Source organism: Ananas comosus, linkage group 4, assembly GCF_001540865.1.
Source record: "Ananas comosus cultivar F153 linkage group 4, ASM154086v1, whole genome shotgun sequence".
Taxonomy (NCBI): Eukaryota; Viridiplantae; Streptophyta; class Magnoliopsida; order Poales; family Bromeliaceae; genus Ananas; species Ananas comosus.
This window is the reverse complement of record NC_033624.1, coordinates 4,361,230-4,385,777: the sequence shown is the minus strand read 5'-3', so window position 1 is coordinate 4,385,777 and position 24,548 is coordinate 4,361,230. Positions and strand designations below refer to the sequence as shown.

Below are 24,548 nucleotides of genomic sequence, written 5' to 3'. Positions count from 1 at the left end.
GTGTCAGCACACAAGAATTTTTTTGACCGGCACGCATCGGCACGGCTCGGCACGCACCGTGCCAACAAGTTTTCAGCACGATCTCGTATCACGACACTTAAATTGTTAAACGGAGGAACATATGATTGGTATATTGGAAGAAAAGAAAAAAAACAGATGAGATATTTTTAGAAATTTGAGAAATATACGGACAACCCTTTTTAAAAAATTCCTACAATTAAGTGGTTTTGTCAATATATTTGAAAGAAGGAAATTAAGACGTTGCAGCCGACAGAAGATATTTTTGTTGTGCGCTCCACTCATAACAACAAAAAGGCGCTGCAGAATATAAATATTAGGGTTTCTTCGTTTTTTTTTTTTTCTCTTTCCTCTCCAGGTTCTCTTCTCCTTTTAATTCCCCTTCTTTTAAATCTCGCCTCGCCATTTTTCACAGTTTTGATTCTTGTTTTTTCTTTTCATTTTTTTTGCTTGCTTTGGTTTATGGTTCTTAGATCTAAAATTGGATCGAAGAATAGGGTTTTTGTGCCGAGTAATTTCTAACCCCGAATTATGCCGTCCTCTTGGGCTGATTCCGTCTCGCACGCCGACAATTCGGCGTCCGCCGTCCCCCGTAGCTCCTACGTCCCTCCCCACCTCCGCAGCCGCCCGCCGCCGTCCTCCGCCGCCCCCGCCGCCGACACATTCCCCAAAGCCCTGCTGCCGTCCCCCCTCACCACCACCACCGCCAGCAGCGGTCGCCGTGCCGGCGGCAGTGCCGGCTGGGAGCGCAGGGACCGCGAGCCGAACCCCTTCGCCGCCGACGAGGAGGAGGAGGAGGAGGCGGCGGCTGCGGCATTCGACGGGCGAGAGAACACCGGCATCAATTTCGACGCCTACGACGACATCCCCGTCGAGACGAGCGGCGACGGCGTGCCGCCGCCCGTCGGCGCCTTCGCCGAGATCGACCTCGGCGACGCGCTGAACGCGAACATCCGGCGGTGCAAGTACGCCAAGCCGACCCCCGTGCAGCGCCACGCCATCCCCATCTCCCTCGCCGGCCGCGACCTCATGGCCTGCGCGCAGACCGGCTCCGGGAAGACTGCCGCCTTCTGCTTCCCCATCATCAGCGGCGTCATGCGTTGCTGCCCTCCGCAGCAGCAGCAGCAGCGGCCGAGGGGCGGCAGCAGGGCGGCGTATCCGCTCGCGCTGATTCTGTCCCCGACGAGGGAGCTCTCGGTGCAGGTAATGCCCGCAATCTCTCTGTTTCCTACTCCTTCATGTTGTTCGTGATTGGTGTTTGTTCGATGGATGCGTGTAGATACACGAGGAAGCGAGGAAGTTCGCGTATCAAACAGGCGTCCGAGTGGTCGTCGCGTACGGAGGAGCACCGATCAATCAGCAGGTTCATTATTTTGATCTTGCTTGGATCACACTTAGATTATGCTTGTTCTGTGAGTTGTTCTTATTTTGAGTGTAAGATGGTTGAACTAGGGTTTTTGTTGTTGTCTACTGAACACTCCTAATTGTTTGCATGTCAGTTGTGCTGATGGAGATCCTCTTATTGTGTGGGATCATCATCTAAACTGTTGCTATCCTGGTTTCCTGCAAAACTGCGAGGAAAATCGTGTTACATCATGCGAAGTTTCACAGATTTTACTTCCTGTGCTAGCTGGCGTGATCTTGTATGGTTTTGATTCTTTGTGGCTCCATGCACGCCCGTAACATCAAAGACCTTCTTTCAAAATGCATTGCCTAAACGTTAGAGGGTCCAAACAAGTCTGAAAGATCTTTAGAGGTCTCCTTCTCCAATTCTCGGAATGGTGATGTGACCGCACCGATGCTTCGTGGGTTGCGGCTTCCACCACCGTTTCATACGATTGGAAAAAGGAAGCTTTAAAGTTTTTTCAGATCTTCCTGAATTTGGGCCCTCTAAAGCATCATAGCGGTTGGGTTTGAACAATTCATTCCCAAACAAGGCCTAAATAAGTTTTCCATTGCTTTCGGCTAATTTAACCCAGCTCACTCAGCTCTGCCTTGAACTAAACTAGAACATGGTAGGATTTGTCATATCAATTGTCATTCCTCGAAGTCATTTCAAGTATCCGCAGTGGAGAAAGTAGATTAGTATTCCATATAATTGTTCCAGAGTGTATATCTTTCGATAAATCTCCCCCGTGTATGAGAAGAAGCATAATACACCTTTAGTGAAATCGACTCGGTTTGTTGCTTGGATATCTTTTTGTTGGTAAATTAGGCCTTAGCATCCTTTAATATGGTTTTTATTTGTTTTGAATTAGAGATTTGTGTAAGGCCTCATCTCCCTCTTTGGAAATTCTTTAGAAATTTGCAACATTGATTTGTCTCACGTCATGAAGGTATTACTTTCTCGCATGTTGCAAGGGTCTATTTTACCGTTTGTTTGGTAATTTACTTGTTGGTAACTCATTTTCATATTTGGATTTTATCTGGACCTATACTGTAATATGCTAGCTTGCTGATATTGTTAAATGCACTTTGGCAGTTGCGGGAGCTGGAAAGGGGTGTCGAAATCCTCGTGGCAACTCCTGGTCGTCTGGTGGATTTGCTGGAGCGTGCCAGGGTTTCATTACAGATGATTAAATATCTAGCTCTTGATGAAGCTGATAGAATGCTTGACATGGGTTTTGAGCCACAGATCCGTAGAATTGTTGAGCAAATGGACATGCCTCCACGAGGTGTAAGGCAAACCATGCTGTTCAGTGCCACATTTCCAAAAGAGATCCAGGTGTTCTTCTTCGCCGCTATTTGTTGTCTGTGTTTTCAGACTCTTAAAGAGTGTTGTTTGTCATATTTATTTATGCTGGCATTGTACACATTATTTTGGACCTCGTACTAACATTTGTCTTCTAACACTGCCCTACCTTAGCTTATGTTTATTAGAATTATTCCATTTATTCTTTGAACAGATGCTATGATTGTTGGCTGAAACCAAGGATTTAAGTGCCGTGGCACGGGGTTGTGCCGGAAACTTGCCAGCATTGTACGTCACGGTGCGTGCCGAGCCGTGCCGATGTTTGCCGGTAAAAAAAATTCTTGTGTGCCGACACATAATAGCATGAAATATTTATTTTCTTTAGCAATAAAATATTCTAACTATTTATTATGTCTTTTTATCACATCTTTTGAACTTTATTGAGAAAATTACTTACTATCTGTATCGTGCCGGTATCTTATTGGCACGGTACGGCCTGTGTCGACGGGCACTTAAAACCTTGGCTGAAACTATGGAAAACAATTACTTTTTGTGCTTACTACTCCACATGCTTATTCTAGACAATGAGTAAAAGAATTATGTAGTTTATTTGTGGTGGTTTTGTTCCTCTTTTTCATCATATTTTGTTTGTATGGATGCATATTAACCTAAAAGTTTGTGATTGTTTCGTTTATTGGACAAACTGAGTTCGGTCTTTATTCTTATATAGATCACTCTCAAGGTTGAAAATATCATTGTCAATTTTAATTCAAGCCCTTGGAGCTTTTTTTGGGGGGGGTTGCGAGTATTGACAATGTTTGCAGTTTTGGTTTTAGGTTTTTTGTTCTTTTCTTGAGAAGTTTCTGAATTTTCTAAAATCATCAAAATGAAACATGGAATTTAAGGAGGTGTACATTTAATTTGATGCTTGATAGTTCACAAAAGCTTTTGATAGGATTTCTAGAGAGTGGTATGATCATGGTGATTTTGAAAAGGAAAGAGTTCCCTAACATAACAATTTACATGATTATGATATGTATGATGGAGCTACAACTGGTCGATGATAATTGATTGATAAAATGGGTATTTCCTGTAATAATTTGGTTACACCAAGGCTCAAACTTAACTACCTCATTTGCACTTGTAACATTCCAATCAAGTAGAGGTATTCAGCTCGATGTTTCATGATAGTTATTTGTTGATAAAAGTGCTATTATTGCTAGACCAAATTAATGTTGAACATCAAGGTCGTAGTACATCGATAAAATTTAGAATATAAAAGTGTATGGTAAGTAGGTCTAAGATTGTTTACATGGAATGTTAATGAGGCAGGGTACCAAAATGGAGATGCATTTCTCCTTGATGGAGAAGATGTAGCTAAGGAGTGTTCCTGTTTCCCTCGCTCTATGGTCCAATGTATTTTCTTTCATTGCTCATAAAGTTGGTAACAGTATGGTTAAAATTTAGATTTGTCACTTGTCTCTATGATCATCATATGGCCCATAAATTGGATGAACAAATGGCTATCTGCGCATGTTTCTCAGTGCAAAACAACTTCTGTACTTTAGTGTCACTGACTAGTGGGGTTATTGTGATGATGCGGATATTAATGTGGATCAGCAGATACCACTTAGTTGATTGCGGTACTCGTGAGGATTAGTTGCACAAAAGCCAATTAAGATGGTTTGAACTTAAGAATATGTTCAACAGATACCACTTGCCGCACCATTGTGAAGGAGTAGTGAAGGTGCCTTAAGAAGGAGGCCAAGATGAGATCAACATGGCTGAGTTCACTGAGAAATTACAAAAGACACTTTGACAAACACATTTACCCAAATGATGATAGTAACTTGGGCTTGATACAGAAAATTGTGGAAACAAACAGTATTGAATGTATTCAATTAGTTAGTTATTCTGTGTCTCCTTATCTTTGATTTCTTACTTTTGTTGCATAGGGTGCTTACATGCCCTTTCGGACACTAGTGTGTCCGTGCCGAAGCAGAATCTCATGCAGCACAATTTTTTTTATGATTTGTTGTGCCCTTATGTTCTCTTTAAGATTTTTCTGAAAGCTCGGTCATATACTGTTTCCTGACATGTACTTATATGTCTGTGCAGAGATTAGCTTCTGATTTCCTTTCCAATTACATCTTTCTTGCCGTTGGAAGGGTTGGCTCTAGCACTGATTTGATCGTCCAGAGAGTTGAGTTTGTCCAGGAAGCGGACAAACGAAGCCATCTTATGGACCTTCTCCATGCCCAGATAGCTAATGGTGCTTCTGGAAAGGTATTATCCACTCAATCATAAGATTTCTCCTGCCTCTCTAGACTTTTTCTCTTTATGCAATAATTTTGCCAATATCTATCTACTTCGAATCATAAGTCAGTTGATATGTCTCTTATCCTCTGTTCATTGTATGATTGATGGGGCATTAATATGCCTCTTGTATGCTGATTCGAATCGTTTTGATCCTTGCAGCAAGCTCTGACCTTGGTCTTTGTGGAGACGAAAAGAGGAGCTGATTCACTGGAGCACTGGTTGTGCATGACTGGCTTTCCTGCAACTACAATTCATGGGGATAGAACCCAGCAGGTAGGAATATCATGATCGATCACTGAATCACTAAAACTATTTTGTTTACTTTTATATCTCAATTTTATACTAACTTATCTTTTATACAATTACGTAAGGAACGAGAATATGCTTTAAGATCATTCAAGAGTGGATCGACTCCAATCCTAGTTGCAACCGACGTCGCTGCACGTGGGCTCGACATCCCTCATGTGGCGCACGTAGTGAATTTCGACCTGCCCAACGACATCGATGACTACGTCCACCGCATCGGTAGGACGGGGAGGGCCGGTAAGACTGGACTGGCGACCGCCTTCTTCAACGAAAGCAACTTGAACCTGGCAAGGCCGCTCGCCGAACTTATGCAAGAGGCGAACCAGGAGGTGCCCTCGTGGCTCTCACGCTATGCTTCTCGTTCTTCTTATGGTGGTGGCAGTAGGAACCGCCGATCGGGTGGCGGGCCCCGCTTTGGCGGCAGGGACTTTAGGAAAGATTCCTCCTTTGGCAAGGGAGGGGGAGGCGGTGGCGATTACTATGGTGGTGGAGGATATGGAGGCGGGGGATATGGGCAGTCTTCGGCATATGGTGGGGGCAGCGGCGGTGGCTATGGTGGTCAAGGGATCACCAGCGCATGGGACTGATGATCACCCCCATCGTCTCGAAATTTAAAAAGAACTTGAAATCTATTTCCCCCTTTTCGATGAATCATAATTTTGGTAGGGCTGTAGGCATAGGATTTAGACTAATTGGGTAACTGTTCTTCCTTTTTCTCCTTGTTCTTTCCCCTTCGACAATCTCTCTTCTTATTTGTTCTCACTTCTCAATTGCCGGGAATTCTCCGGCGATAGTGGTCAACTAGCTCGGTAGGTTTTCGTCTGTTCTATCTTCGTTTCCTTTGCCTTTTAATCTTCTAATCGAGCCTAACTTTTGTAGGGAGGGTTGTAGAATATGTTACCAAATGCCTGGTGGGGTTTCATGCCCCCCTCTTTTCGATTTCTCCAAGTGTGTACTTTACAACCCTAATTTAGCGGTAGGGGTTAAATCATCCTAAGTCATATCTTATGTTTCCATTTTTGGTTTCTTGTTGTATATTTCGGGAGATTTGACTGTTATAAATGTAGGGGAAAAAGGAAGGGGGAAAAAAAACTAGTAGTTTTAAGCCGTAGTCGCCGTAACGAGTCTCATTTGCAGGTGGTAGTGCTAGTTCTCATTTGTGTTGCGGCAGGATGTAGCAATATTTGTGTTTCTATCATGTAATCTTTTCCCTAAATGCTGAACCATGTTGATTTACATTGTAATTGGTACAGTGGAGAAAATCAGTTCTGTAGTTCATTCCTTGTTTGATCCATTTATTTTTGTTTGTCTCTATTTTTTAAATCTGTTTTTGATGTTTGTTTATGTTTCTAAATTGTAAATGGAGTGTTTTGATGTCGAAATAAGTTATGTGGCGTTAAATGTTCGAGCGCGGTAGATGGAGGTTTACTTTTATGACTACGAAATACGAGGTTTGTATTAGCCCCATTCTCAAATACTCAATCATTATGTGTATTTTTTTGTATTAACTTTAATGTAACCCTGATAATCTAACAAGGAGTATGGGAGAATATGATGAAGTGCAGAATTTAAGTTGAATCAAGAAAAATATCTAATGAGATATCAGGTAGGTAAGAGCTTACATTATTTTGAAATTGTTATTCAATGTTTAAAAATTTTGATGTTATTTTTAATATTTAAATTTTTCTAGTTTGGATCAGTCAATAGTATTTAAACTAATTACTTATTTTAATAAATTTATAGTGAGGATTGGATGAAGTATACAAATATAAACGACACGACACATTTAAAGTTTGAAGTCAAGTTGCTGTTAGCTAACTCGAATCAAACATTTCGATTAGATCATAAAATCAAAATTTTAAAAGATTAAGTAATTTTTCTCAAAATGATCCATAATTAATGTTAAGTTCTATATATACATTTTGACCTTGCGGTTGCGGGCAAGTATTGAAAGAATTTTTCTTTTGTTATTTGAGTAACCCAAATTGAAGTCATTAAATAATAATAAAATGTAATAACAAAAAAAAAACCTGCCGATCGATACTAAAATTGGCTCTAACTAATCACATCACTAATCTTTTTCCTAACTAAAAACAACATTTTGTGCTTACAGAATCATCACCAACCAATGAATTTGAATCAATCAACTACGTACTCAAACACTCGCATGCACATCATGCACACGCACACATGCATGCAGATGCAGTGCGCACACGTGCCGGTACACTCTCTGCAGCGTCGCACTGAACCTGCTTACGTTCACCCTCACATTCTGCTTGTCCATGTACACCTTCTTCATCTCCCACCACCCTCTGCCGGCCACCGCGCTCGGGTCCGCCAGCACCGGGCTCCGGCGGTCGTACTCGTCCGACAGCGAGCTCTCCTCCGCCGACACCTTGTACTCCACGTACTCCAGCCCCAGCCTGCGCGCGGGCGCGCCGTAGAAGGCGTCGGCGGCCCAGTCCAGCCCGATCGGCACGATCTGGAGCAGCGCGGCCGGAGGGCGCATGAAGAGGAAGTGCGTCACCGCCGCGCCGTGCACCGCCAGCAGCGCGTCGGAGGATGCCACGGCTCGGTGGATCGCCGCCAGCGGGGTGTGCTGCTTGGCGTCGACGACCTGCGCCCGGAACCCGGCCTCCTCGCATGCCTCGACGACCTCTCGCAGGTTCAGCAGCACCCGGGTTTGGTTTCGGACGAAGATGACGATCCTCGGTCCGGCAGGCTCGCTGTGTTCGAAGGTGGGAGGCGGCGGCGGCGGCGGCAGTGGAGCTTGCTGTCGCCGCTGCCGCGATTTTCGCAGCAGGGGCGGGCCGTCGAACGCCTGCCGGAGGAGTGCCTGGAAATCCTGAATTCCCTCTCCTGCAGCATTTGCATCGGAACTTATCTGAATTATTCTACACCGTTAAACAAATAAATATATCGCTGATAGATAGATACAAATACTAAGCGATGTTTGGTTACTCAAAAAATCATAATTTTTTTTTATAAATTAATTTTTTTATAATTAGGGTCTAGGCAAGACTCTTCTTGGCCAGCATTAATTTTTATAAATTAATTTTTTATAAATGAAATATTTTTTTGGCGCCAATATTCGAAAAGCGATCAGAGTCCTGCCGAGAAGAACAGGATAAAAAACAGAGCATGCTAACGACACGATGATGGCTCTATATTGCATACGACAAGATATGGAATCGACAATAACTAATATAAAGATAAATTTAGCATCACATGATTACTAGACCAATAATATTATAAAATTATAAAATTTATTTTTTTAAAATTTAAATAATTTATATTATATTTAACGAAACTGATTGTTGATTTGGACGTTCTATTATAAAAAATATGTTATATAGAAGAAAAATGACTCTATTTACTTCTAGAAAAAACTAAACAAAAGGCAAATTTACTATAGAAATAATTAGCTATATACCCTTCGTAGATTTGAAAATATCCGATTTATTCCTTTTTTTTTTTTCTTTCTAAAATATCTCTCATATGTTCCACCGTTATTGCAAAATACCCCCGCAGTTTTTTTTTTTTTGAGAGATAGGTAGCTCGCTACCCACTTCGTTTATTTTATTTAGAAATAAATTTAGCTAGAAATGTGAATCAACTAGGATTCGAACTTGGGTCTCGGATACCAATCACCAAACCCCGCAGTTATCTCCTGTTAAGTTAACTTGGTTTAAACATGAGTTAAACATCTACCACAGTTAAAAAAAATTAAAATATCAATTTTGTCCTTAACTTAAAGACAAATAAGAAATATTGGTGACGATAGAGGAGTATATTTGAAAAGACTAAAAGTCAAAATACTTTTTATGCCCCTAACTTTAAGGACAAATAAAAAAGTCAATGATGATGGAAGGATATACTTGAAAGAGCAAAATAGTAATTTTACAGAGATAACAGAGTTAACTAACAGATTTTAACTTTAAAAATATATTAGAAATATGTTGGAATGTAGAAAAAGTATTTTCAATATTAACTTTTAAAAAATATTAAATCGTAAAGTTGAAAATTTTTTAGAAATATATAAGCAATTGTTTTCTAACATAATACTTGGGGGACAAAATTTTCAGACCACCTGGGCAGACAGTCAGGTCTAGAAAGGTGCCAAACGTATAAAACGTTCAAAAAGGACAATTGTATGCCAAGCTGTCTTCTTTTCTCTTCTTTTTTTTTTTTTTTTTTTTTTTTTTTTTTTTGTTGGGGGAGTTGAATGTTTGGTGAACCAAAGCATTTCCCAGCTTGGCTTCTGTACTTTTTGTCTTCAACATTTTAATTTCTTATTTTTTGTTTTCTTTTTAAGCATATCATTCATATTAGTTCCAAAGTACTGAAGAAAAAAAAAGATCAAAAGTCCTGCTAGTACTATTCTGTTGCAACAAAGTAAAACTCCATTTTTTTATAAAAAAAAATAGTTTTATTTGATGTTGGAAAATAAATTACAACGCACGTAAACAAAAATATATTAGATGAGCGCGATTTGCACTGTACAATATTTTTTAGGGTAAACTTCAAATGCCAGTATTGTAATTTTATGTTTTCTTATTTTACTATTATGTGATTTAAAGTGTATAACTTTAGTACCTTATGATTTCATTTTTTTTTTATTAGCGCCTCCGTTATATCTGTGTTAAATTATATACAGAAAAAACTTCAGATACCCTATATATGGTTTGTCAAATATTCATTTTAGTATTATGTGATTTATCAAAATTTCACTTTAGTATCCTATAATTTTAATTTTTATTGATTTAACAAAAAAAATTAACGAAAGAAATAATGAAAAGGAAAAAAAAAATAAAATCACATAATATAAAAATAATATATTTTAAATCACAAAATATTAAAATAAAAAATACGAAACCATATGGATGGTATTTAAATTTTTTTTTATTTTATGCTTTTTTTTTTAAGAAAAAAATATAGTAAGCTATCTGGTTCATTCATTAGTTTTATTTTATGCTTCTCTTGTTATTTAAAAATGACGTAGAGGGACTAAAAGTTCGTAACATTTATAGCTAAGTTTATTTCTAAATGAAATAAACGAAACGGGTAGCGTGCTACCTATCTCTCAAAAAAAAAAAAAAAATTTTATTTTTTTGTTTTAAATAAATTTTTGCTTAATCTCTTGCGTGTCGATGTCCATTTGTTGTCATCATCAACCTAACATGATCACATTCATTGCTAGCTACCTATGCACGCCAATAACCAATTATTATTATTTTTTCTTTTTCTTTTCTTTTTTTTTTATAAAAATACTAATTTTTACCAATAAATTTTTGGTCCTAAAATTTTATTTTGTTATAAATTATTCCACAAATTATTTTATTTGATTTAATAAAAAGTTAAGTAACAGTGATATAAATTATATAATTTATAACAGAACAATAAATAAAATATTATATTATTTTTTACACCAGCCATATGCATATATTTACGCAACTAAATAAACTTATAGAACTTGACTATAGTAATTTATAAAATTTACATAAATTAAAATTTAAGTAACAAAATATTTTCAAATTCATAATTTGAGAATAAAAATTATAATTTAGGCTTATCTACAAGCTAGAGACTCGACAACGCACCACGTGGCGCTGAAAATGATGCGGCAACAACCAATGCCAATTTTACCTTATAATATGAATGAACCTTTTTTCCATAACTCAATGATATATTTAGTGTTGTTTTTTTTTTTTTTTTAAGAAGCCGTTTGATTAAATATAATTATAAATATAATTCAGTTTAAACAAGCACATAGTCGAAGGCATAATAGTTATTTAATAAGATAAATAATTTATTTGGTTGCATGCAGTGTTATGTTTAATTTAGTATGTACCATTGGGCATTTGCTGCGGGTCGATGACGAGCTCGCCGTGGAACCGCAGCCCGACGATCATCTCCGAGAAGCAGTGCACCCGCTGGTCGGCCGCGAGGTCGACAATTCTATACTTGCTCATTCTCTTGAACACCTGCCGGTATTTCGACGCCCACCACCGGCGGGAATCCGCCACCGCCAACACCACCTCGCCCTCCGCCGCAGCCGTGAACCGCCGCGAAGTCACGTAGAGCGGAATCAAGCCGTCGCTGAATTCGTGGTACATGTTCCCGGTGTAACCCCCGGCCGAGAACACGACCGCGGGGACGCCGCGGTGCGTCACGTCGCACCGCGGCCTGCGGGTGCTGGCGTTGGCGGGGACGGGGACGAGGGAGAATTCCTGAACGGTTTGCATGATCTCGTGCTCGAATTTCCGGGTGTAGGGCCGGATCTTCTCGGGCGCCGTGCTGCCGTGCCGCGCGTTGTGGAGGAAGATAGAGCCGGAGCCGGGCAACGTCCGGATGTCGCCTCTCATGTAGCAGACGTCGGTCCGGTGGTGGCTCCGGTCGCAGCATAGCAGGCCGTCGGCGTCCATCCACGGCGCGCTCGTCTCGTCCTTCTCACCTGTGATTAAATCGCACTTCTTATATACAAACACAACGTCTGCCTATCTGTTTGGCCCTGCTATAGAGTATAGTATATTATTTTAAAAAAATAAAATTTTTTAACAACTTAGTTTCTTACTACAGCAAAAGCTTTAAAATTTTTATTTTTCTTGTCGAATACTTTATTTATACGAGATAATTGGTGCTAAAATTAAAAAGCAAAAGCAGAAGCAGGGCCGAACCGTTGATAAGTTTGGAGCACGGAATTTGCGAAGACGAAAAGTTGGGCTTCTCTTTGCGAGCCTGCAGCCTGTTTTGTTCCACCGGTATGTGGGTCTTGATGGATTTACTAAAGTTTTTGCTTCTTCCACTATAATTTTCTACAAAAAGAAAAAAAATTATCAGCTCCAAATTAATTAAAAAAACTGTAGATAATCAATGATCAAATCATAACAACGAATTAAGTAATACTTTAATTTGCTCACCGGACTCCGATGCGAGTATCGATAGTGGAAAAATCGCGCCGTAGAGCAGCAGCAGAAGCAGCAGAAGCAGCAGCAGCAGCAGCAGCGGAACGAGACGGTGCGCAGAAGCGCTTTTCGCTTCTTTGCGATGACGATCATCGTCAGGTGGCCAAGAAGATCTTCTGAGGAGCGCGGAGACGGCGGGGAGCCGTCGGATTAATCTGTGCTGCTGATGAGTCGTCATTTTTGCTCGATCGATCGATCGATCGATTTAATTCAATCAGTGGATGGGGACGAATTAAGGAAAATTTGGAAGTGAATGATGGAATTGCTTCTGCAGGAAGGGAGCAGGAAAAAAGGAGCGGAGAAAATGAAAGAAAAAATGAATTAATAAATTGAAGTAATCATGGAGACATTAATAATGCATGTGAAGTGTAGTTATAATGCTTGTGGGATTAATTACACCGCTGGACCCCAACCTGTGCCCGATATTTTATTTTGGTCCCTATCGGATTCTTAACTTTTAATTATTTATTTATTTTTTACTTTAGCTCCTAACTCTTATCCCATACCGTCATAAAAATAATATTTTTTATATTATCGTAGGACTAAAATTTAAAAAAGTATTTTCAACCTTTTTTTATATATAAAATTACGGTGGAAACTACTGTCGGAAAAACATATTAAGCACTTGTGGAGTGAAGATTAATATAAGCGCTTTTCAAATTTTAAAATTTTTTATAATATAAAAATAGTATTTTTAGCAACTATACCACCAAACTACACCTTAGTATTATTTTCCACGGCTACAACTATCTCGACCTTATACATGATTCCTATTATCTCTTTTTGAGCACCCGACGCTCGTCTGTGTCAATCTGGAACTGACTGCCATCAAATTTTTCAAGATATAAAAAAATTTTAATGCCGAGAGTTTTCAAGAGCTATCAGACTATGACTATAATCTATATAAGTAAAACTTAATTGCGTTGACGCGATCTATTCGTCGAAATTAATAAGAATTTAAATGGTTCTAAGCTAACATCAAAACACAGAAAAGGTCAATGGTGCAACCTTGCAAGTAACCCTCTGTTTATGAGGGTTGATTCAAAGCAGTTTGCATCACATGACTGACAAGTAAAGATGTTCTGTGGTGCTGAAAACTAACTAGCCTGTACTCAACTACTAGCTAAATAATAATCATTAATTAATTAATTAATTAATTAATCAGTATATTCATTGAATTTCTATTCGATATAATAATTATACAGTAAAAAAAAAAAAAATATCTATTATAAGAAAAAAAAAAGAAAAAGAAAAGACTTGGTTGTTGGCCAATTGCATGCATTGAAGGGAATAAAGGAAAGTTCAAAGAAGGGGATGGCTTTTTCTGTGACAGGTATAAAGAGATGAACAAGAATGGGGCCGGCATTAAATAGTCGCATATATACTTCGCTTCATCGCTGTGCATAAGAATGCAATTGGGGACGGATCTGGGGTCGGGAGTAGGGATGTTAATGGGTATGGATATCCAAAATTTTATCTGAACTCGAATCCGAATAAAACGGAAATATTCGATACTAAATGGATATGGATTCGGATATGGATATCAAAACTAGAAATCCGACGAATATGAATTTTGAGTGTACCAGATCCGAATCCAAATCCGAATCCGACCTGAACCCGACTCGAACCCGAATTTATTTTGTATTATATATAATATATATATAAAAAATTGATGTTATATTTNTATATATATATATATATATATATATATATATAAATTTGATGTTATATTTTGAATTTGTATTTTAAAAATTTAGATTTAATATAATATATTTTGAAATATTGAAAAAAGAAATAATTGTTTCGGGTTCAAATTTTCGGGTTCAGGTTTGAATTTCGGATTTTTGGTCGGGTTCGGGTTTGGATATGAATTTTTAAAATCCGTCGGGTTCGGATTCGGGTTCGGATTTCGGGTTTGGAGTCGGGTTCGGATTCGGATTTTTGAAAATCCACCTTTTTTTGTGGGGCAGATCGAGACGAGAGTGGATTTATTTGCGAGTCTATTGTAAAAGCGAATTTGAGCGGATTCGAGATGGATTATTTTTTTAGTTTTTAGTCTTTATTTACTGCTCTATTTGCGACGGATCGAAGTGGGAGTGCCATCAACCTTGATCCATTTGCATGCATACAAACTAAAGTAATCACTATGTAAACAATCATCTTATTTGTTGTTATCATTATTGCTATAATGTTATCATAAGAAGCATTTTTTCTTGGGGCAATTCTACAATCATTTTATAGCATAGGAGGATAAGAACTTTTAAAACATTTTTGAGCTTTTGCAACATTCAAATAATCAAAGTAAGTATGTTCCAGTGCTTAATATTCTTCCTTGTTGACTACATACAATTCTAAAATGGAAGATAATTTTTAGAGCAACACTACAGGTACACCCTAGATATACACCCACTCTATCTTAACATCATTTTTGTCACTTTAATTTTTTTTTTTACTAAAAACCAATTTAATTTTTATCAATTCTAGAATTACGGGTGGAAGATCTACATCTCCTTTTGGGGTGTACAAGTATTTTTCTAGATTTTATGGATATATTACACTTTGGGTCCTCAAACTATGAGCCGCGTGACACTTAACTCCTCAAATTTTAATTTGTTGTAATTTTTAGCTCCAACTATGAGGCGCGTGACACTTTAGTCCACAAACCTTAGTAAGTTGTAAATTTTAATAAATTTCTAGCTTGAACTATGAGATATGTGATATTTTAGTCTTCAAACTTTCTGAATTATAGCAATATCCTAGTTGATGATGCAATAATAATTACAATACTATATTACTTCGATATTAGTAATTCATTAAATACTTATTCAAAAAAAAATTGAGTTGTGAAATTTAATTGCAATAATTAATAAAGTTCGATGACTAAAACATCATATGTCTGATAATTCGAGATAGAAATTACAACGAACTAAAGTTCGAGTACTAAAACATTACGACACTCAATAGTTTGTGGACCAAAAGTATAATTTACCTTAAATTTGCTTATAAATCTTTTCAGGCAACAATGCCATCATTGAAATGACTTTGAAACAGCAACTTAAACTCCTATTTAATGAATTAAACTGTTTGATTCAACAAAGAAAAATATCATAAAATAACAAAATGAGAGAGAAATATCACAAACAAATAATTATAGTCAAAAAATAANCAAAAAAAAAAAAAAAAAAAATTTAATATTATTTTAACATAAAATTATCATATTATTTTGCTAGATTTTTTCGTCTGACATATCTATTATAAGAAAAAAAAAAGAAAAAGAAAAGACTTGGTTGTTGGCCAATTGCATGCATTGAAGGGAATAAAGGAAAGTTCAAAGAAGGGGATGGCTTTTTCTGTGACAGGTATAAAGAGATGAACAAGAATGGGGCCGGCATTAAATAGTCGCATATATACTTCGCTTCATCGCTGTGCATAAGAATGCAATTGGGGACGGATCTGGGGTCGGGAGTAGGGATGTTAATGGGTATGGATATCCAAAATTTTATCTGAACTCGAATCCGAATAAAACGGAAATATTCGATACTAAATGGATATGGATTCGGATATGGATATCAAAACTAGAAATCCGACGAATATGAATTTTGAGTGTACCAGATCCGAATCCAAATCCGAATCCGACCTGAACCCGACTCGAACCCGAATTTATTTTGTATTATATATAATATATATATAAAAAATTGATGTTATATTTGAATTTGTATTTTAAAAATTTAGATTTAATATAATATATTTTGAAATATTGAAAAAAGAAATAATTATTTCAGGTTCAAATTTTCGGGTTCGGGTTCGGATTTCGAATTTTTGATCGGGTTCGGGTTTGGATATAAATTTTTAAAATCCGTCGGGTTCGGATTCGGGTTCGGGTCTCGGGTTTGGAGTCGGGTTCGGGTTCGGATTTTTGAAAATCCACCCCCGAATCCGACCTGCTGACACCTCTAGGCCGGAGAGGTTAGCCACCTCTTGGATCCACAAGTTTTCTTAGCGGGTTATCCGAGGCGATTTAATTTTTATCCTATTTTTTGTGGGGCAGATCGAGACGAGAGTGAATTCCTTTGCGCTTCTATTGTAAAAGCGAATTTGAGGGGATTCGAGTTGGATTACTTTTTTTAGTTTTAGTCTTTATATACTGCTCTATTCGCGACAGATCGAAGCGGGAGCGCCATCAACCTTGATCCATTTGCATGCAAACGAACTAAAGTAATCACTATGTAAACAATCATCTTATTTGTTGTTATCATTATTGCTTTAATGTTATTATAAGAAGCATTTTTTTCTGGGGGCAATTCTACAATCTTTTTATAGCATAGGAGGATAAAAACTTTTAAAAAACTTTTGAGCTTTTGAAACATTCAAATAATCAAAGTAATTAAGTATGTTCCATTGCTTAATTTTCTTCCGTGTTGATTAAATACAATTCTAAAATAAAAGATAATTTTTAGAGCAACACTACAGGTACACCCTAAATATACATCCACTCTATTTTAAGATCATTTTTATCACTTTAATTTTTTTATTTTTTTTTTACTAAAAACCAATTTAATTTTTATCAATTCTAGAATTACGGGTGTAAGATCTACCTCTCCTTTTGGAGTGTACAAGAAGTATTTTTCTAAATTTTATGGATATATTACACTTTGGGTCCTAAACTATGAGCGGCGTGACACTTAACTCCTCAAATTTTAATTTATTGTAATTTCTAGCTCAAACTATGAAACGCATGACACTTTAGTCCACAAATTTTAGTAAGTTGTAAATTTTTAGCTAGAACTATGAGATATGTGATATTTTAGTCTTCAAACTTTCTGAATTATAGCAATATCCTAGTTGATGATGCAACAATAATTACAATACTATATTACTTTGATATTAGTAATTCATTAAATACTTATTCAAAAAAAAATTGAGTCGTGAAATTTAATTGCAATAATTAATAAAGTCCGATGACTAAAATATTATATGTCTGATCATTCGAAATAGAAATTACAACTAACTAAAGTTCGAGGACTAAAACATTACAACACTCAATAGTTTGTGACCAAAAGTATAATTTACCTTAAATTTACTTATAAATCTTTTCAGGCAACAATGCCATCATTGAAATGACTTTGAAACAGCAACTTAAACTCCTATTTAATGAATTAAACTGTTTGATTCAACAAAGAAAAATATCATAAAATAACAAAATGAGAGAAAAATCACAAACAAATAATTATAGTCAAAAAATAAAAAAGAAAGTTTTCTTTATAAACAAGAAGAATAAAAAAGAAAGTTTTCTTTATAAACAAGAAGATTCACTTTGTGATTCTGAACATGCTGTATTAAATAATTCTCTTATTTAAGTAGGCAGGCATTTATACACACAGGTCCACATGTTTTGCAAATTTGCGAAACAGCCGAAATGCTTTCGATTTTGCAACTTTCTGTAATTTCTTCAGATCAACAACTTATAGTCATTCAAATTTGGTTTTGAACACCGAATAGCGACAAATTTCAAAATCAAAATATTCCACTCATTCTCCATTAATGAAGCATATATTCTGATTATTACTAATCACTTCTTAATTACAAGCTGATGAAAGAATACAATAATGCATGGAGTTTGGACTCTGTATATATTGGTATGGAAATTTACATACAAAACCCCAAGAATTATATTTTAGATATTTACTCAAAGTGACCAATTATGACCTATGCTACCACAAAATACAAAAATGGAAAACAACCCCAAAGAAAAAAATAATAATAAAATGAACCGCTGCTTATTATACAAGGACCTACCAAAGAAAAAAATAAAATCCTATATATATCCCCGCAGAATCTGAATGTTTATATATGCCCCTTAACAACAACTAAACTCTCACACATACAAAATGTTCCAAAACTTCCAAACTTCTGCTAATGAATTGAATGACTCCCCAATTTAATGGCCCTTTTTGTAAGAAGCAGCCATTCGTGGGGGTACATACGAAAAAAAATTCAAAATTTCAGGAGCATTGATGTAAACTAGATTATTTTGCAGGGATATTATTATGTATATGAACTACCCTCCCCCCAAGTTCCCTAAAAATAGAAAAAAAAAAACAAAAAAAAAACTGCACACTAAGAACTACCATGTGATCTAAATGAAGACATGGAATGTGCGGAAACAGAAGCAGTAGGGCTATTTGGCTCCCTATCTCCGTTGGCGGCTTGAGCTCGACCACTTATTCTACTGAGAGTTTCTTGAGCAACGTCGATGAACCAATCATCACTAGGGAGGACACTATAGAACAAGAGAAACAGCAAAATATATCTTAACACGAATATTTATCATGTGAAAAGAAGTAAAAATTTAACTGGTGAGAAAGATTAATTGCCGGAACTGCCGCCATGCACTGCTCTCCAAAATCATCAGAGAAGAAATTGCTGGAGCAGTAGCAGGGAGTTCTCTCTTTCGATCGAAATGAAAAATGAAATATTTTTGTCTGATGGAAATATTCGAAGAAATTCAGCACAAGTATTTGTTATCTCTTATTTCCTAAATTGTTCATCTAAGAACTAATGTATTGCTTGAAAATCGACCAAGAGGTGCAGGTATTACCTGTCTGGATTCATTCCAGTCGAAGAAAATGCAGCCATAGCTCTATCAATCATGTCGTAAATCACTTGCTGCACGTGCCGACCTTGTCCGAAAAGGATCACAAACTGCATATCCAAATAAAACTACACAAAAAGAAACAAACTAAGCAGATCATATTTGACAGCAATTTTTCTTTTTTTTTTTAAAAAAAAAGAGAGAGAGAAAATACCTGCTGAAGACCAAAGGGACCCAAAGGTTTTGGTCCCTCCTTGATGTCTTCCCAAAAGCTCTGGTCCCCAGAAAGCCATAAAATGACTGTCTCGGTGAGTCTCTTCATTAACAAGGTAGCAAACCTTTCCCTGCCGACAAACATATCTGCAGCTATGTTCGCCATCCTGTTCAATTTTGCATATAGTTCCTGCACGCAGCCGCAACAACACAAAAAGAATTCATAAGATATAAAATTCAACGTGATTCAGAAAGAAAATGCAAACATAAAAACAACAGGAAACTTAGAAGATATTCTGATAGAGAAAAGAAAAAGAGAAAAGATTTGGAACGTTCTTGGCGTGCTCAAACTGGGTGATAAAATTTACATATCCGCCTCTCCGGTTATAATTTGACCTGAGGTTGGTTTTAAGCATTGATGCTATATTGCTGACTATAAGCTAGAACAAAAGGGAATGGGGGGAAAAAGAAATAAAATTAAGTGCAAGTAGAAAGGTCGGATAAGATATCAGAATTAAGGATAATCACCTGAAAGACTGGGGAGGGAGCCCAATCCGGCTCCTCAACTGTATTATCCATATTAATATACATATCTGCATTTAAATAGCTATCACCATCTTCTGAGAATATAAGATCAAGAGCGTGCTGCCTACAAAAGCTATCTCTCAACCTATCAACGGAACGTTGCAGCTTTCGTTTCCACTCCCTCTGTTCAGGTGCACGGTTTTGTCTATCCGCAACCCTTTTACGAGGATCGTCCACACCACTAGTATATTGAGGTGAGAGTTTCATGGCCGCTCGAGGTAGCAACTCTTCGGCTAATAAAGATGCATTAGCTAACAGTGCTAATTGTTGAGATTCGGTCTCTGCTATTCCAACAATCTTATTTGTGGAACCTTCCAAATTTGCCTCGTCTTCCATGGAGCTTGGTAGTGCATTTATTAGCAAATTAATGTATGAGTTGAAGACTTTAAGAATGCCGTCCAAGGTCGAGCCACCTAACTGCATACTCAGGAGCGGCCCGACATCCTCAAAGAAATCCTGCAAGCAATAAGTTGGAATTAGAATAGTTGGTCTACAATAGATATTTAAGACAGGAAACATTAACATTAATACCCGCACAACAGGTAATTTATTTTCACTCGGAAATACTCAAAAATGTTTCGAACAATTTGATAGACAGTTTAATTGTAACTTTTGAACGTAGTCCACTAAATTCATGAACCTTTTCTCCTCCAGCTACATAGAGGGGTATATCCTCAGCAAAAAGATTGTATACCTTCCATTTTCTATATTTGATTTTGCTCCACATCCCACAAATATTTGGATTAGAAAACAAACGATACACTTGCATGTTCAGTTTTGCAACAATGTTAAACAGTTTGAAGTGTAGATAACATTAGGTGGATATCGCTGAAGAAAATAAATACGAAACAAATATTTATTGGGCTTCATATGGAAATGAACCAACATAACAGAAATGAAGTGTAGATAACATTAGGTGGATATCGCTGAAGAAAATAAATACGAAACAAATATTTATTGGGCTTCATATGGAAATGAACCAACATAACAGAAATGCTGTACACACCACAGGGCAGGAAAGCATAAAACTTTTATCAAACTTAATCTCAATAGAAAGAAAAGAAATACAGAAAATTACAGTTTAATACTCCGCAAAAGAAAAGCCAAAAGTTCTATGTCTACAAAAAATTTGGACTACTTATCAACAGCGGGGAAAAAAAAACAAACATGAGGAGGATATGCGCAAGTCTTTCAGAAAATTCTTTAAGAGCCAGCATACAATGGACGCCAGCAAATTACATGATGTCACAGTTGGAATAAGATTTATAATGGCAAATTTTATACTAAGCTATTGGTTCGATTAAAGCAGAAGATTTTAAAATTTCACCATCTTTCACACCTTAAGACACTTTCTAACCTTTAAGAAACAGCTAAAACGTTACAAAGATAGCAATACATAGGAAAGTTAGCGCGGAAATGTGAACCCTTTTTTTTTTTCAGGATAAAAAAAAAGGTTCTAAGATAGCTGTTAATTCCATTCCATGCAGCTATCCTAAATGAGAATATAGATACCACCTGAACCATTGAATTGAAGCGGTGTGCGCTGCTTGATAGTTTCGGCTGGGAAACCAAGTTTGTTGTAGTAGTCCTAGTAGATGTACGTGTAGCAGATGGTGGAGAAGTGAGTGCCCAATCATCTGCAGCTGCTAACGCAGCAGTACTCTCTTCAATCCTCTTTAAATTGGCATCTAGTGCTTGTTCAATGCTGGGCCTGAATAGTTTCAGAAGAACAGAACAAAGAGATAGCCCACGAGCTTCAAGCAACGAACAATGTCCAATAGCTATCTGAGCACACTCTGCAGCAGCTCTCAAGCCCCCAGCAGCTGCACAAGAAGCTAATGCGTGCCTCTTTACTAGCTGTGCAAAGGTTTCCGCCTGTTTCGTGGACCATAATACTAATTCAGACATGTAGGATGACTCATCGCCAAAGACTTCTAAAGAGTCGCTAAGAGCCTGACCAATAACAGAGAAGACTTGCTGCGAGAGAGCAGCAGTATAAGCTCCTCCATACGAAGTGCTCGTCGGGTGAATAGTTTGCATGTTGTATTTAAGCCTTTGATCATGAGCGTTAAGAAGCAGAGTGTGAGCGCGAGGCCCATCCCCGAGCCTCTTAAGAGCCGAGGCTGCAGCACGCAGTTCAACACCACGAGTTGAAGACTGGCACGCAGCCTCGGCAAGCTGATCTGCTAACTTTTGGCGATGGTCAGAAATAGTATTCTGCAATGATAAGATTTCTGCTGTGGTTAGGGTCTGTTTCTGTTTTGCTTCTGATGCTATGTGCTCCGCTTTGTCTAAAGCATCCAAAGCTTCCTCCACTCTCCTCTCAGCAAGCAACACGTCAATCCAATCAGGGAATTCCAATGCCCACTTTTGAATATCCGAGGGTTCTTGATCTTGAGCACTTGTGAAATCGTCTTCTGAAGAGCCTTCTGAACCAGCAGTGAGAGAATCAATGTTTACTCCTTCTGCTAAACCATGAATTAAAGCTGCCTGAGTTGCTAGCAGATTTCTGATGGATAGAAGCTCGCCTTCTAAATCTGATATTTCCTTCGATGTTCTGTTTATTAGTGAAAATGAGATCAATTCAACATCCTCTAATACTTTTAACAAACTAGATGTAAACATATTATTCGACGAGGTAGACTTGCGTACCACCGCTAGCTCACACACTAGTCATTCCTACATGTTACATACTCTTACGTCCTACTCAAGTAGCTAAACCCAATAAGTAACAACAGTGTCAAACTTTTGGAAAAACATCAATTGCGACTTCGACATACGGTACGTAAAATCATAAAGCCGTATGGAAGTACTGACCACACAAACTGAAGCCGTATGAATGCAATCTTAAGTAGTACATAATTTAATATACTAGAATGTCAATCTTCTCAGGAAAATGTCACTCATTTATAGAAAAATACACAGCTCATTCCTCCATCAGGCTATCCTCCCATAATCTTGACAGCAATGATATTTTTGAAATTGGCTACTGAACATAAACTCTCACAGAATTCATCAAAATGGACGAATTCTACAATAAACACAAGCCATCAAAAAAAAAAAACATTAAAGATATAAATAAGAACGTTTTCTAAGAAAGTTCCTGCCAAACATTCTAAATCTACAGAATTAATATAGGTAGATGACAAAGTACATTTACAACTCATAGAATTTATTTAGAGATCATGGGAACCTTTGTAGAGACAACAATAAATAATTAATCAAGTGGTTGACAAAGAAGCATCAAACTTTGCCACTATTGTAGGAAGAAAGGCTAATAAGTGTTAGTACAATTCGATACAGACCTAATAAATGCTGTATAGTTAGCATAGACGCTTTTACGCATTTCTTCCGCAGAAGCCTTTTTCAGATCATGTAGATACGAGCACAAGTGCCTGATTTCCTGTACAAAAGTGAAAATATATCCAACAACCTTTAGTTGCATTTCGCGCCACAAATGTTTCTGGAGTAGATGGATATTTAAGTAGGTAAAATGCACTACATGAGTTTAACGAGGTGTCGAGAAGCTCTGTTTATGCGAAGCCGCTAGTGTGTATAAACATCATAAGAAGCTACAAGAATGAATATGCAGAGCATAATACAAAGGACGAATTAAGATATTATATTCGCAATTCTCAAATTTGGGGAGGGGATTACAGCTGAAAAATGAAATCTTTTAGCAATAAATCCAATCAAAAACTCAAAAAGACCTGATGAGATTATATTGCTTTCCAATTGCGGAATGCAATCAAATTAATTAAACAATACCGGATTCGCTACAACATCAAATAGCAACCTTCTTTTTTTTTTTTTCTCTTTGGAACAAAACATAAAGTTAAAAGTGTTCAATTCTCATATTCAGGGAAGTGATAACAGCTGAAAAATGAACCTTTTATCAACAAATTTGATCAAAAAAATCCAAAAACAAGTATTGCTTCCCAGTTGCGTAATGCAATTGAATCCACTAACCAACAATGGATTCACCAAAAGATCAAATTGTAACCTTTTTTAACACAAAAAAAAGAAGAAAGAGCTCTCAATTCTCGTATATTTGGGAAGGGGATAACAGTTAAAAAATTGAATCTTTTAGCAACAAATCGATCGAAAACTACACATAATCTGCAGTAAACTACTAAATTACACAAAAATCGATCAAAGAGGGAGCTGAATCGGGACCTTCTCGTTCATGGACTGGCACTTGGACTGCACATAGGCGTCGGGATCGAAGTTTTCGGTCTTGAAGATCTTCAGCTTGTCGGTGAGATTCGCGCCGCCCTCCACGGCGGCGCCGCCGCCCACCGCGGCGGCGGAGCTCGCCGGCGCCGTCGGCCGCGACCGGGACGACTTCGCCGAGGCCATCGCCGAGCTCTCAATCCCGGAAAAAAACCCCCCAAAAAACCAAAAAAAGGGGAAAAAAAGGAAACTTAAAGCTGAATCACGAAGAACCCGAAGAGAATCGACGCGATTTCGCAAGGAGAAGAGACCGATTCGATCGAGCGAGGGAGTGAGATCGATCGACCTTACCTTCCCCCTTCGACACCTCCTGCTCTGAAGCTTCTAATTTTGGACTCTTTTTGCGAAAATGTGAATTATTACGCAATTAATATTTATTTATATTTTATATTACAAACGTAAATGAAAATTCATCTTATTTGTAACGTATATTTTAGCCGTATTTTGAACAGAGAATCAATTTACTCAATTTTTTTTTAAATAAAAAAGACCTAGTTTATAAATTCAAACAAAAAATTGCAAAATTAGAAAGTTTTTAATGCAAAAAGGCTAAGAATAAAAATATCATACAAAGACTCCATCAATTTTAGTTTGAATTTTAACAATTAGACCCACTCCTCAATCG

General features: G+C 37.4%; 3 protein-coding genes across 4 annotated transcripts; 1 reads left to right on the top strand and 2 right to left on the bottom strand.

Moving 5' to 3' along the window:
• On the top strand, positions 550-6,649 carry LOC109709054 (DEAD-box ATP-dependent RNA helicase 37-like). Its single transcript, XM_020231125.1, has 6 exons — positions 550-1,221; positions 1,298-1,381; positions 2,501-2,743; positions 4,829-4,996; positions 5,189-5,302; positions 5,401-6,649. Exons 1-6 carry the CDS (start codon positions 550-552, stop codon positions 5,920-5,922), a joined length of 1,803 nt encoding a protein of 600 aa, XP_020086714.1. The 3' UTR covers positions 5,923-6,649.
• On the bottom strand, positions 7,283-12,586 carry LOC109709048. Of its 2 annotated transcripts, none has more exons than XM_020231103.1 (4): positions 12,256-12,586; positions 12,013-12,150; positions 11,187-11,789; positions 7,283-8,194 (listed from the first exon to the last, which is right to left on the bottom strand). In XM_020231103.1, exons 1-4 carry the CDS (start codon positions 12,476-12,478, stop codon positions 7,491-7,493), a joined length of 1,668 nt encoding a protein of 555 aa, XP_020086692.1. In that variant the 5' UTR covers positions 12,479-12,586; the 3' UTR covers positions 7,283-7,490. The 2 variants fall into 2 exon arrangements, with proteins under 2 accessions (XP_020086692.1, XP_020086693.1); XM_020231104.1 differs by having other exon boundaries at positions 12,242-12,374.
• Positions 17,839-24,284, bottom strand: LOC109709372 (exocyst complex component EXO84B-like). The gene is made up of 7 exons (XM_020231582.1): positions 23,867-24,284; positions 22,996-23,093; positions 21,206-22,247; positions 19,634-20,146; positions 19,107-19,295; positions 18,899-19,020; positions 17,839-18,580 (listed from the first exon to the last, which is right to left on the bottom strand). The coding sequence occupies exons 1-7, from the start codon at positions 24,047-24,049 to the stop codon at positions 18,418-18,420; spliced, it is 2,310 nt and encodes a 769-aa protein (XP_020087171.1). The 5' UTR covers positions 24,050-24,284; the 3' UTR covers positions 17,839-18,417.